The 15598-nt window shown below is 43.2% G+C and overlaps 1 protein-coding gene across 1 annotated transcript in view; it reads left to right on the plus strand.

The window, feature by feature from the left end:
* LOC126458427 (uncharacterized) overlaps positions 1-15598 on the plus strand; it is a 255352-nt gene that overhangs the window by 149626 nt on the left and 90128 nt on the right. The window contains exon 4 of the mRNA XM_050095509.1: positions 12876-13047. Coding sequence (XP_049951466.1) covers positions 12876-13047 — 172 coding nt within the window. The remainder of the gene's footprint in view (positions 1-12875; positions 13048-15598) is intronic.

Genomic DNA, 15598 nt, shown 5'->3' on the forward strand with positions numbered 1-15598 from the left:
GTGTTCAGTGTGTTTCAGTGTTAACAATTAAAGCAGCCTTACATTGTCGTTCACAGCGCAGCGCGGGAACAGCGCATGCAGTGAATCACTGTCGGTGCCACAGCTACGGAAGCTAGCCAAACTCCGACTTCGTGCGACATTTGTTACGCAGCACACAGAGCTCGACAGAAAGGAACCTACAAAAGAATACATTTTTCGGAAATCTGCGGCTTTTCATAAAATCTACATGAGTGATTAATCATCGTCGTTTATGTCTAAGCAATTCTGGCAATGTTTGGAATTTAAGCTATTTTTCGTTTACACAAGGTGATTCATAAAAACGTTTACACAATGACGTAGCACACCGAGCATACAACAAGGATCAGTAATCACATAGGTATCAGGAGTCGCACCAAGGCCAGCCGGGACTATTGAATGGTTTTGCTATTATTTAGTCACGTACTACAAACAGGAACATCATTCGGCAACGGCAGAACCTCTCGCAGGAATACGATATGCGTGCGGCCATCGAGTCGGTCCAGGAGAATATACGGCCTAAGTAAACTGTCTCCGACGATGCTGTAATTACTGATCCTTGTTGTATGCCCGATGTGCCATTTCTGTTTGTAAACTTTTTTTTAATCACTCTGTACAAGGACAAACAGCAACAGCTATATCACATTTTTTTTCAATTGGTGGTGACCAATTTTGGTTATGCTAACTTATCTGATTACAATTAATTTACCCATTACACATGAGGAGCCAGTGTTCGGAATCGCTGTGAACCACCAGCAGGTAACTTTTGTTACCAGTTCTTAACGGCTATCTGTACATGTGCTCTGTGATTTGCGTCTGGACCGAAATGCAACAGTCTAAAAGAGGAAATGCCATTTGCTGTACTAAAAATGGGAAGTAAAGTGCGGAACTTTAGGGCGCAGCAGGTGTCCATTCCAGGAGTTGGCATCCTCTCAAATTCTGCGAATTTCAACACATCTAAAACATGCAGTGATGCAGTAACTTATGCGACCATTTGATGTGGCTGTTCGTTAAGCTGATGAAGTATATAGGCAAAGACCGCCTTGTTGCACACGTAGACTGTTAAATCAATTCAGTCGGCCGATTTGAGGAGAGGATGATTTTGCGAGGTTTCTGACGTTCATCCAGTTCATAACTGGCCATGGGTTACGCATTAAGCAAAAAACTCAAAAATATAGCTTTCATAACACATTTCTTTCAACTTCCATTACGCCAGTTAACAATAAAAAATAGAAGGCATGACAATAAGCCAATAAACCAGTTCAGGTGACCCGATCTAAAGTTTACTAACAAAGCAGTGCTATAGATGTCACTCAAATCGCATATGTGATTTTTTAAAGTTTACTATTACGCCACTTTTAACCGTCTTAGGCTAATAAATGGAATTTTTGCTGATTATTTTTATTTACATCCAAAAAGATTGATTCAGTTATTCTGACTCTTTTTCCCATTCTCGATTTCTAATTTTCAGCTTTAAGCGAACATTATTGGTATACAAATAGATTTCCGGGCGGAAAGGCGTGCCTGTCCCCGGCACGGATCCGTCCGGTGTGCTGGCCAGTCTGTGGATGGTTTTTAAGGCGGTTTTCCGTCTGCGTCGGCGAATGCGGGCTGGTTCCCCTTATTCCGCCTCAGTTACACTATGTCGGCGACTGCTGCCCAAACACTTTCTCCAAATACGCGTACATCGTAATTACTCTACCACGCAAACATTGGGGCTTCTCTCGTCTGGTGTGAGACGCTCCCGGGGGGGATCCACTGGGCCGGCCACTGTGGCCGAGCAGTTCTAGGCTCTTCAGTCCGGAACCGCGCTGCTGCTACGGTCGCAGGTTCGAATCCTGCCACGGTCATGGATGTGTGTGATGTCCTTAGGTTAGTCAGGTTTAAGTAGTTCTGAGTCTAGTGGACTGATGACCTCAGATGTTAAGTCCCATAGTGCTTGGAGCCATTTGATTTGGGATCCACAGTGGGCTGAAGCGTACAATAACCCTGGGTTCGGTGTGGGACGGCGGTGGGGTGGACTGCTGTGGCCTGTTGTGCTGTTGTGCACCACTGCGAGCTAGAGCAGGGACGAAGCCTCTCCGTCGTTTGTAGGTCCCCAGTTCCATACAGTACAATACAATACAAATAGAAATAAATTTTGTGAATAATTTCTGAGTTTCCTTAATCAGTGTATACGCTTGGTTTAATTATTCAAAGATGTAATTTCAGGTCACCAACTCAAAGAGATGGCGTCTTTCCATACTCCGATCAGCCAGAACATTATGACCCCCGACCTACTATCGATACAAAACCGTCCACAAGATAGCAGCGTCACCTGGTGAGGAATGGCTACTAATCAGACACACGCACGGCGGCTGTATTATCAGTGACCGCTGTCCGTGTGTAGAATGGGGAAGGCAAGCATCCTGTCTGAGTTGGCCGAGGGCAGATTGTGATGGCTCAGAGGCTCAGAGGAAACTAAACGACTTGTCGGGTGTTCGGGGAGTGCTGTGATGAATGCCTTCAACACGTGGCGAAACCAAAGTGAAACCATGTCCAGATGTCGTGGGGTTGGGCACCCACCCCTCATAATAGATGTCGGACGTCACAGGCTTGGCAGATTGGAAAAACAGACAGGCGGCGAACTATGGCGGAACCAACATCATACTTTAATGCTGGGAAGAGCACAAGTATGCCAGAAAACACAGCGCATCGAAGGCTCGTAACGACGGGCCTCCGCAGCCGACGAGCCATGCATGTGCCAATGTTAACACCACGACGTCGGCAACTACGACTGGAATGGGCACGTGACCATCGTCACTGAACGATGGCGCAGTGGCAGAGCGTTGCACGGTCTGATGAATCCCGATATGTTCTTCATCATGCCAATAGGAGGTCGTGAACCCGTCGTCTTCCAGGGGAACAGCTACTTGAAACCTGTACTGCGGGACGGAGACAAGCTGCCGATGGTTCCTTTATGCTCTGAGGAACATTCACGTGGGCATCCATGTGTCCACTAGACCTCGTGCAAGACACTGTGACGACCAAGAACTACTGTGCACTGGTTGCAGACCACGTACGCCCCTTCACGACGATCATGTTTCCCGACGGCAGTGGCATTTTTCAGCGCGATAATGCGCACCGTCACAAGGCCACAAGTGTAATGTAGTGGTTCGATGAACACAGTGGTGAGTACTAATTGATGTGTTGGCCCCCCAACTCCCCAGATCTGAACCCGACCGAACACATCTGGGATGTGATTGAACATGGCGTCAGAGCTCCCCGGAAGTTACGAAAATTATTTGACGTGTGTGCAGTTGTGGTGGCAACTCCCTCCAGCGATCTATCAAGGCCTCATTGCTTCCGTGGCCGGCCAGGGTGGTGCTAGAGTCTGGAACCGCGTGACCGCTACGGTCGCAGGTTCGAATCCTGCCTCTGGCATGGATGAATGTGATGTACTTAGGTTAGTTAGGTTTAAGTAGTTCTAAGTCTAGGGGACTGATGACCTCAGATGTTAAGTTCCATAGTGCTTTGAGCCATTTGAACCATTTGTAAGTCTACAAAATACATGTTTTCTGATATAGCGAGTTCTGGGACAAGGAAATTTAAGAAGATTACATCGGCTATAAATTTGGTAAAATGAGGAAGATAAAGTTGAAAAATCTCCAAGCGTAACGAGTGAGTGTAGGGACAATGGTAATCTTATTGTTGCTTTGGTATATGTGTCATTGCCTGTTTTCTCAACCTGAGAAATAGCTCGAAAAAGTGGCTGAACGCTGGAGTAGAACACGAAGGATTTTGCCCTGATGGGTACGGGTGTTTCTGCTGAATTGCTCAGAGACGATGAGGGACAGTGTTCACTAATAAGACAGTAGAGAAGACAGAGTGTATTCAAGTCTTTGCGCTTGCCTGCATATAGCCAGAACAGCTGTAATTATTTTTGTATTCCGTCTGGATAGGCGGCGCTTGGGTCTGCTCCTGTGAACTGCTTCTGTAATATAGGCCGAGAGTGAAGGAAGCGAGTAGGAGCAGGAGAGGTGAAGCATTACGGTACTGCATGTCACTAACATTTTTTTACTAGAGTCAAAAACCAAGTAAATGACAAAGGCTTACATAACTTTGGCTAGAATGAGCACGTAGGTGTGAAGTCGTAGTCCATGTCGGATCAAAGTCTTAATAGCAAGCTAGCCCACTCGGTAGTCGAAGCGATGTTTCCAGACCGTCCGCTCTTGATGAAATGGGGGAGAAGGCAAGACGGCACTCGCTGAGCTTCACAGTGTCGGCTTAGAGGGCGCTGTGTTCGGGGTAGTTAATCTTCTCTCGTAGCACAAACTTACGAGAGCGTGCACCTACGTTGTGGCATTGTAACTATCGTCGCCACAATTATGATGTTAAAATGTGATGAAAGAGTTGAACATTACAGATATAACGAACTCAGGCATTCATAACCAGTCCCAAGGGCCGTGAGCTTTCCTGAAAAAGACCTTGCAGGATAACATCACTGTAATCAATAACTGCAAGTACAAGTGTCTGTACAAATGTCTTCTGCAGGTATGGAGAGACGCTGATGCCTTCTTGCACATAAGTTACGTGCTCAGACCAATTAAGACTTTCGCCTATTATGTATAGCTTCCTGGACTCTTTGCTGAAGGAGGGAAGTTAATCTTCGTCCCATATTATGGATTCGCTATAAAATGGTTCAAATGGCTCTGAGCACTATGGGACTCATCTGCTGTGGTCATCAGTCCCCTAGAACTTAGAACTAATTAAACCTAACTAACCTAAGGACATCACACACATCCATGCCCGAGGCAGGATTCGAACCTGCGACCGTAGCAGCAGCGCGGCTCCGAACTGGAGCACCTAGAACCGCACGACCACCACGGCCGGCAGGATTCGCTATATTTCGGGCTATTGAGCCTAGAATGAGCAACCAGTACCACTTAGGTTTTGGATGGGTGGATAAGGCAAACGGCAAGCAGACTCTTAGCGCATACACATACACGGATGGCAAATAAAAGTGGCTCGGAGAACAGAGTTCAAGAGTGCAAAGAAACACAGTAGAGAAAAGGAAATACAGTGGTAACTTGATTATAGCATATGATTAAAGAGACTTGACACTTTTGGGACTTGATCAGAAAGTTGCTGAAAGTGAATCGAAGGTGGACTGCTGAAATTGTTGCAGTCTCTCCTAAATGTTCTGCTGCAGTTCTGGAAGATTATAAGGATTGCTGCGATACACCTTAAACTTGAGGGCTCCCCACACAAAGTAATCGCACACTGACAGATCAGGTGACCTGGGTGGCCAGCTGGGGCCACGACCAGACTGACCTCCGCTATATGCCCTTGCCATCAAATAGACTGGTTCTTCTATTACGATGTGGTGCACTTACCTCCAAATATTTAGTTTCGTCAAGCCCTTTGCTTCTAACCAGTTCAATTGATAAAAATACTGTAAGTTTAGTGTACTCCATATCAAATTTAATTCTCGAGGCACAGCACCTGTCAACTTTAGATTATTAAACCTCTTAAAATTTACGATTGCAGTATGGTATAAAACAGAACGTTTTGTATTCAGTTTGGTGTGTAACATACTACTGGAGATCTAATAATTGCAATTAACTAATGTGTAATCTATAAATTATGACCTCCTTTGAATAAAATTGGAGTAGTTAAATTTACCATGGTTTAGCAGCAATCAGAGTTGTAGAACTATCATAGGACACCGTTAGCTACCATAAGCGAGCGTACACTACTGTAGTTTTCCTAGTGGCTTTGGTCAGTTAAAGTCATACCCGCATAACCTGTACATTGGATGTGTTGCATACCTATCGGGCTTTACCTCATGACGATCACTTTCCTTACGTATGCAATCAGTGTCTTACTAGGGTCCCCAAAAATCGGAAGCGGTGAACCGTCTAGAAACTAAGTCAGGACATATAATTGGCTAGGTAAAATACGGAGCATTTTTGTTCTGCATACTTATTCTCCTGTCTAGTACTTAAGAATAAACAGTATTTATTGCAAAACTGAAATTGTCTATGTTCCATTCAAGTTTTATTCGAAAATTGTTTATTTGTTGTGTGAAACAGAGGGATGTTGTAGTAAAAATAAAGAAAACTATACATATTTATTATATACATAGTGAATCACCTAAAAGTCGCACCACAAATATTGCGGAAATGGAAAGTGCTATTTATGTGTGGTTTTCACGGAATGGATTGGTAGTCAGTGGCTCGTATTGTTAGCCAATAAACAGATAATAATATTTAGAAAGTTTATTGTTTGTGCAAACGTACACTTTTAAATGGTACAGTGCCTCTTGAAATTAAAAAAAATAAAAGTACGGTACATTGGAATGTCAGTGGTATTGGTCACAGCATTACAGGAAGGAGGAAGGAGGTTAGTGTTTAGCGTCCCGTCGACAACGAGGTCATTAGAGACGGAGCGCAAGCTCGGGTTAGGGAAGGATGGGGAAGGAAATCGGCCGTGCCCTTTCAGAGGAACCATCCCGGCCTTTGCCTGAAACGATTTAGGGAAATCACGGAAAACCTAAATCAGGATGGCTGGAGACGGGATTGAACCGTCGTCCTTCCGAATGCGAGTCCAGTGTGCTAACCACTGCGCCTCCTCGCTCGGTCACAGCATTATAGTGCGACTTGTTTACAAGATATCATATTCTAAAGAATTGCCACACCGACACTTGTACAGTACCTGTGGTAACACATGCTAAAGTGCATACATCAGTCATATGCATTCTGACCAACAACGAGACAACTGACCATCACAGGTCGCGTTCACAGTGGCTACCGGCAGCGGCGATGCACGCTTCCAGTCTGGTATGGAACAATTGCTGCACACGTGCTAGCATTTCAGTGGAGATGTCCGAGCAGGTTGCAGCAATTCCTCGTTGCATATCATCGGGTGTAGCTCGTATGTCCTTGTAGGCAGCGTCTTTCAGCATTCCCCGCAGAGAAAAGTCTATAGGCGTCAGATTCGGGGAACAAGCCAACCAGGATACAGGTCCTCTGCGTCCAATCCACCAATTTGGAAACAATTCGTGAAGACATGATGTTGTACTTCGTGGACTATAGCCTGAACAGCCATTATGTTGGTACCAGTGGTTCCTCCTAGTCTGCAGAGGAACGTCTTCTAGCTTCCGTGGAAGATGGTCTGTTTGGAGGCTGCGATACTCAGGCGCATTCAGTGTTCCGTCTATGAAAAACGGGCCTAAGGGCTCCTGGTTCACTATTACACACCACACGTTCACACTCCATGGACGCTGACATTCCCCATGACGAAGCCAACGATGGTTTATCTGGCCATGATTGGTAAATATGGTTTCCTCAATGAACAAAATACATGATACATCTGGAGTATCTTGTCTTAATGTCCATGTACAAAAATTAACACTAATTTCATAATCATTTCCATGCAGCTCTTGATGGAGAGAAATGTGATAGGGATGGAACCTACGTCGACGGAGAATGAGTGAGACACTTGACTCACTCATGCCACTTTATTGTACGATTGCGCGGGAGTTAAGATGGAGATCTACTGCAACAGCAGCAACAACATGAACTTCCCCCTCTTCCATCATTACTTCTTTCATTCTGTTACGTTGTCTAGGTGTTACACTACCACTTTCATGTAACTGGTTGAAGAGATTGATAAATAATTGCCGAGATGGTTGATATCTGTTGGGATATCTTGCCCCATACACGGTACAAAACGAACTACATTCTTTCTACATTCTCCACACACCAAGAACATGTCGGCATTTTCTGCATTGTTAAAGCCTCCTCGTCCACTCACAACCTACTTCTGGACTGTCACACACTAACTGACAAGCAAGTCACAGTGCACTCAAGGAACACACAAGCACACTGCAAGCAAATATAACAACATCATAGCTAGCAGCTACGTTGGCAGAATGGCACATACAGTTGTCGGTGTGGAAAGTTTTGGGAACACTTATATCTCGTGAACGACTCGCACTAGGATCCTGCAACAAACAACGCTGATATTCTAATTTACCCTACTTTTAGTCTGTTAATGTCAACAGGCATTTTCCATTTAAAATTTGCACAAGAATTACACTTGTTAAATGCTATTACAATCTGTTTATTGGCTAACAATACGAGATCCTAACAACCAATCCGTTCTGTGGAAACAGCAGATCAATCGCACTGTCCATTCCCGTAGTATTTGCGGTGCATGCGTTAGGTGATTCACTCAGTAGTGTTAGAAAAAGCAACTTCCTGAAAGGAAAAAGTGACTTTTTTTTTAAGGGGATACGGAATCGGATTTTGGGTTAAAAAATCGAATTTTTTTTTATTGGCGTATTATATTCTGCCATGTTTCCTCTTTAAAATGACGTATCATACATAGCTCTACTACAATTATAACTATTTTATTTTTATATATTTGTGAGATCGGGTATTGCGCTTTAGTTATACACGTCTCTCGTGGCTGACCATGAACTTTTTGGCAGTACCTTTAAAGTGACATGAATTCAAATATCCCGGTTTCCAGCGACTATTTATACACTAGTTGCCCGAAAATGTTTCTCTCTGGTTTCCTCAAGTTACTCTTTGACTTTGTGGCGGGACTGTTTTGTAAACAGTGTGATATAAGAAAGTAGTTGTTGTTGAATTATTTCGTATTTAGTGCTTCATTTTTTGCAGTGAAAATGCCTAGAGCTAAAGCAAAAGTATTTAAAAAGCGTGTGAACTGGCAAAAGAAAAGAAATAATGATTCATTAGCAAAGCAAAGCAGTTCATCATCATCACTGTTGGAAAATGTGAATCCACTTATTACTGATTTGCCGAACGAACTTACACCAAATGAAAACAGTGCTTCTCATAAAAAACTAAGAGATTTGGAAGAGAAATATAATTTACTTGATAGAGGGAATGAAGTTTTTGAACTCATTGATACGAATATATTGTGTGAAGCTCTTGAAAACAGTTTGTGCTGCAAAAAATGTCATGGAAACGTTTCTTTGAAAGTAGAATCCCATGTTGGCCTGGCTGCCCAGTTTAATTTAATATGCAGTGTTTGTAAATACAGCTGTAAGTTTCCAAGTTCGGTTTCAGTAACTGTAAATAATGGATACAAGAAAACTGAACTTTATAGTGTAAATATTAGGTTAGTTTATGGATTGCGAGCAATTGGTAAGGGCAAAGCAGCTGGTGATATGCTATGTGGTGTTCTAAATCTTCCAAGTGCACCTTCAAAGTTTGAAGCTTACATTTATGTACTAGGATCTGCAGTTGAAGATGTAGCACAGAAGTCAATGCAGGTTGCTGTGGAAGAAGCAGTGGAAGAAAATGACGGCAGTCGTGACCTCACAGTGGCGTTTGATGGCACGTGGCAGAAAAGGGGCCACACCTCCAACAATGGTGTTGTAACAGCAACTAGTGTTGATACTGGCAAGGTTATTGATGTTGCAATAATGTCTAAATACTGTAGGTGCACAGGCAGGCTGAAAAATGAACACAGTGATGACTGTATTGCTAATTATTATGGTAGTAGTGGTGGCATGGAGGTTGCTGGGGTGAAGAAAATTTTTCATCGCTCTTCACAGTGGTATAATGTTCGCTATGTCAAATATCTGGGAGATGGTGACTCTAAAGCATTCAAAGAAGTTTTGGAAAGCAAACCATATGGGAACAGTGTAAATATAAGCAAACTTGAATGTATAGGACATGTGCAGAAGAGAATGGGTGCCAGGCTGAGAGGGTTAAAATCAGTAATGAAAGGGAAAAAACTAGATGATGGGAAAACCTTGGATGGCAGAGGAAGATTGACTGATTCCATAATAGACCACATTCAGAACTGCTATGGCCTTGCAATCAGGCAAAATACAGGCAATCTTGAAGAAATGAGGAGAGCTATATGGGCTTTATATTTCCACACCGCATCCACGGATGAGCATCCACAACATGGTTTGTGCCCCAAAGGTGAAAACAGCTGGTGTAAATATAATAGGGGACTAACAACAGGAGAGAAATACATTCACCACCACAGTCTACCATCAGCCATCATGGCAGAAATAAAGCCCATTTTCAGAGATCTGGCTGACAGAAGTCTTCTGATGAAATGTCTTCACGGAAAAACGCAGAACCCCAACGAGTGCTTGAATAGTGTGATATGGCATCGTCTCCCAAAAACAGTGTTTGTCGGAATTAATACACTACATTTTGGTGTGTATGATGCTGTGGCAACCTTCAATCTTGGAAATATAACTAAATGCCAGGTCCTTCAAAAGTTGGGTATGTGTGTTGGTTCCCGTACGGTACGTGCTATGTTCTTTTTAGATCAGCACAGACTAAGGCATGCTGATAATATAATCAAGACATTAGTGAAAAAAGCAAGACAGGTGCAGAGGGGTGCCAAAAGAAGACTTGAAGATGATTATGAAGACTGTGAAGGGGTATTAGCTACGGATCAGGAATGTTTTAATCTTCTTTCTCCGTTTCCCGTAAGTTTACTTTTTACTTCATCTAGGAACATTATCTCAGGTACTGGTCAACCTAGAAGTCTGACATTTTTATGACGTAGTGACATAGGTCCCTATTACATACTGAAACAACGATTTTTTAATTACTTGATTTACAAAAGACTTAGGGGTGATAGTCTAGTAAAAAGCGATGGAAAAAATTTACTTAAAAATAAATGTACAATATCTCTGTAAGAAAATACTTTGACAATAAACTGTTGTTTCAGTATTGTTGTAACATATGAATGCACATACAGTAAAATTTTTACCTCTCTGTCTCCAGTAGTTTGTGAGAAAATGTTCCCTATAGTAGGCATATATTAACATTGCGGGGATAGGTGATTCCGTATCCCCTTAAGTAGTCATTGGAACTTGTATGACACATGATCAATAATAAGAGGAAACTCTTGGCTTTGATCGCGATGAAAAACGTTCTGTTGAGTAGAAAATAAGATCAACGATCGTATACTACTGGCCATTAAAATTGCTACACCACGCAGATGACGTGCTACAGACGCGAAATTTAACCGACAGGAAGAAAATGCTGTGATATGCAAATGATTATCTTTACAGAGCATTCCCACAAGGTTGGCGTCGGTGGTGACACCTACAACGTGCTGAAATGAGCAAAGTTTCCAACCGATTTCTCATACACAAACAGCAGTTGACCGGAGTTGCCTGGTGAAACGTTGTTGTGATGCCTCGTGTAAGGAGGAGAAATGCGTACCATCACGTTTCCGACTTTGATAAAGGTCGGATGATAGCCTATCGCGATAGCAGGTTTATCGTATCGCGACATTGCTGCTCGCGTTGATCGAGATCCAGTGACTGTTAGCAGAATATGGAATCAGTAGGTTCAGGAGGGTATTACGGAACGCCGTGCTGGATCCTAACGGCCTCGTATCACTAGCAGTCGAAATGACAGGCATCTTATCCGCATGGCTGTAACGGATCGTGCAGCCACGTCTCGATCCCTGAGTCAACAGATGGAGCCGTTTGCAAGACAACAACCATCTGCACGAACAGTTCGACGACGTTTGCAGCAGTATGGACTATCAGCTCGGAGACCATAGCTGCGGTTACCCTTGACGCTTCATCACAGACAGGAGCGCCTGCGATGGTGTACTCAACGACGAACCTGGGTGCACGAATAGCAAAACGTCATTCTTTCGGATGAATCCAGGTTCTGTTTACAGTATCATGATGGTCGCATCCGTGTTTGGCGATATAGCGGTGAACACACACTGGAAGCGTGTATTCGTCATCGCCATACTGGCGTATCACCCGGCGTGATGGTATAGGGTGCCATTGGTTACACGTCTCGGTCACCTCTTGTTCGGATTGACGGCACTTTGAACAGTGGACGTTACATTTCAGATGTGTTACGACCCGTGGCTCTACCCTTCATTTGATCCCTGCGAAATCCCACATTTCAGCGGGATAATGAACAACCGCATGTTGCAGGTCCTGTACAGGCCTTTCTGGATACAGAAAATGTTCGACTGCTGCCCTGGCCAGCACATTCTCCAGATCTCTCATCAATTGAAAACGTCTGGTCAATGGTGGCCGAGCAACTGGCTCGTCACAGTACGCCAGTCACTACTCTTGATGAACTGTGGTATCGTGTTGAAGCTCCATGGGCGGCTGTACCTGTACACGCCATCATAGCTCTGTTTGACACAATGCCCAGGCGTATCAAGTCCTTTATTACGGCCAGAGGTGGTTGTTCTGGGTACTGATTTTTCAGGATCTATGCACCCAAATTGCGTGAAAATGTAATCACATGTCAGTTCTAGTATAATATATTTGTCCAATGAATACTCGTTCATCATCTCCATTTCTTGTTGGTGTAGTAATTTTAATGGCCAGTAGTGTACATATATTTTTTATGTTTGTGTGTGTAAACTGCACTTGCATCAAAAGAAACTGCTTTCGCTACATAGGAGCGCAGATGTTACGCGATAAACCAATTTTTTATTAGTTATAAAATGCAGTTTATACTCTGTAAGGATGTAAAGTGCACAGTGAACTAGCAATGAAAGATGTGTGATTCTAATTATGTGCAGAGCAACCAACCGAACAAACAAACAAATAAGGAGAAGTCGTCGGCTCCCAGTTCCTCTCTCACACATTCATTAACGATTCTTTCCCTACCAATGCTACCAATACTATCGGCAGTCCTTCCATTTACTACGTTATGTATGTAGTGTACCAAAATTACCGAACCACAGCGTCGGTAGAGCGCAACTCTAGCAGCAACTTGACGTTATCCCCCCCTTTAGTGTTGCAGGGTTAAGATTCTGCATATCATTTAAGCGGGACTCGGCCCCTCTTACTGGCGCGCATGTCACTAGGTAGGTGCCCGGTGTTGCAGGTACGAGCTACGAGCCGCCGCTGACGAACGTGTTCACGATGCAGTGGTTCCTGACGCTCTTCTCCAACTGCCTGCCGCAGCCGGCCGTGCTGCGCGTCTGGGACCTAATCTTCCTCGAGGGCAACGAGGTGCTCCTGCGGACGGCGCTCGCCATCTGGGACGGACTCGCCGAGTAAGCCACACACACACACACACACACACACACACACACACACACACACACACACACACACACACCTTAGCACCTAAGGACGTCAGGACGTCACCTTTTGCTCTCAAGTTCTTACAAACCCGCACAAAGTACAGAGTGGTTATAATCAAAGTGCAGCTACTCACAGAGGTCCAGTGTGGACTGTAATTATCGTATGGCAGCGAAACTCGGTAAACATTCTAATGCATTAATGCGCAACCAATTTACTTTGGAAAAAAAATTAGTTCCAATTTTGGCCACCAGGTGCAAATCTGGCGCTTGAATGCAAGAAAGATGCACAGAAGAAATATTTCTATGCGTAATTTATTAGGAACAGGACGTGGACAGAAAATGTCAAACAAGTGAGGAAGGCATGATGTTCACTTTATTATTTAATGCCGCTTAAACAGTTTGTTCAATACGAGGACCGGACATGTCTGCTGTACAGCGCCAGATTTGCATCTGGTGGCCAAAATTGGAACTAATCTTTTCTAGCGTAAATCGCTTCCGCCTTAACGCATTTACGTATATTCCAGGTTTCACTGATAGATGGTGTTATTGAGATGTGACATTATCAATGTTTTAAAATGTGAGGGATGTTATCATAATCTTCAGCTTCTTCTGCTGGAATAGTTCGATGAGTCTCATGCCATTTTTGTCTGTATATTTGTGAGCGGGAAAGTTTCCCACAGTTACCTGGGACTTTGTTCTCTGCCGATATGTGCACTGAAATTACCTAGCAAAAATTTTATGTCGTCTTGGCCATCACTCTCTCTAATGTCTCTGTCACTATACATACGGCAGTGGGTAGGCTACATACCGAATTTAATATTATTGGCATATGTTTCTGACCTCCAAAAGGTCTTAATTTCGGCCGAAACGGCCTTCCTCCAACTCCCTGGGACTTTTTTTTTTTTTAATTTGAACTCACTGGAAGAATTATTAGAATAGTACATGTGCATTAAATCGCAACGTACGTATAACGTGCGGCGTGGGGCGAGGCGTTGTGTAACTAGAATAACATATTAGTTAATGAAATATTTCAGTCAGAAAATTCGTGTTTCCAGAAGAATCATGGTTAGCTTTTCTAAAAGATAGGAATACATCTGTACATCAAAACCCACCGCTTCACCAAGCAGCTACGATGCAACTGTTTTGTCTTGTGTTTTAACGTTGCGGTTGGTAGCAATTGAAAACATGACGTCATACTCACGAAAACTGCCGACTTGTGCCGATATATAATGTGCAGGACTAGTGACCATGACCAGTGAGCATAGTGCGACTGTTACGACTTCAGGGGTAGCACAAATTGTGTATGTTAAATCGTGCAGCTTTTAGTGTTTTGATTATAAGAAATTATGTTTTAAAAACCTGCATTCCAGAACATTATTTTGTAAAAGAATGGCTTCTCATTGTAAGTTTTCACTCAAGGGGGCGGGTGTTTGCATGACTGAACAGGTGCGTTCGGACACCTAAAATTTCATAAATTAAGCACTGCTTCCGATATAATCATTATAAATTGCACGAGGTAATGTAGTTTCAGCTATTGCATCCCGTATACTACATAAATACTAACACATTCTCATTCTCGTGAAACTAGGAACGAAAGGGCATTATTTTCGCCCACATTATCGATACAGGGACTTTTGATGAAGTATTTATAACCACAGTCTAATATAACAGTCGCGACACTAACTGCTGTAAAAGTTGTTGCCGTTTGACAGGTGGAGCGACACTAGCTTTCCAAGCGGCAGGTAAGGTGAACGTCAGATGCGTCGTAAGCATAATGTTTGTTTGCATCCATTTCCTACGTTATTTCCGAATAACGTAGTATCAGAAGGCATATATGTTTCTAAAAATGATTCTAAAATAAGCGCAAGTATGGACAAAAACCATGAATATAGTGGCAAGCTACAACACATTCGTGAAGAAACACTTGTGACATTGGACAGAATTGCAGCTTACCACGTCGATATCAAAAGAATATAAACACACAGAATCACATGTAAGAAGCACAGACATGTACCTCTACATGCAAAAGCGATGGACAGCTCGTTTATCGTTCTGTAGGCCTACTGTGTTTGTCATTGTCACCTGTTGCCACCAGTACGACCTTCATCTTTATATTATTCTAAGTGGGACAAGCAACTAACAAATAGTGGGAGAAATATGATTGAAACATTATAATGAGCTGATTATATTACATTTCACGCAAAACCAAATATTTGAATAATTTTCAAACAATCTGTCTGTAGGCACTTTCCTTGTCCCATAATAGTTTCGCTCGAAGTCTAGCGATCTGCACATTCTGACACTACACACGCTTTTGTAAGACAGGAACAGCTGCACTTAATCTAACCACTTCATCGTCAAAGCAGGTCTGTGTTGATGATTCTCACGAATCTGGCACTAATACATGGAGAGTTGAACTGGCTGCTTCTGTGTCATAGGACTGTTTTACAGCTTTAGATTGACTGTCAAACCTTTGTCGTAGTTTCCTCTTCATCGTCAGTTGAGGTGGCTTATTTGGAAT

This window comes from Schistocerca serialis, chromosome 1, assembly GCF_023864345.2.
Source record: "Schistocerca serialis cubense isolate TAMUIC-IGC-003099 chromosome 1, iqSchSeri2.2, whole genome shotgun sequence".
Taxonomy (NCBI): domain Eukaryota; kingdom Metazoa; phylum Arthropoda; class Insecta; order Orthoptera; family Acrididae; genus Schistocerca; species Schistocerca serialis.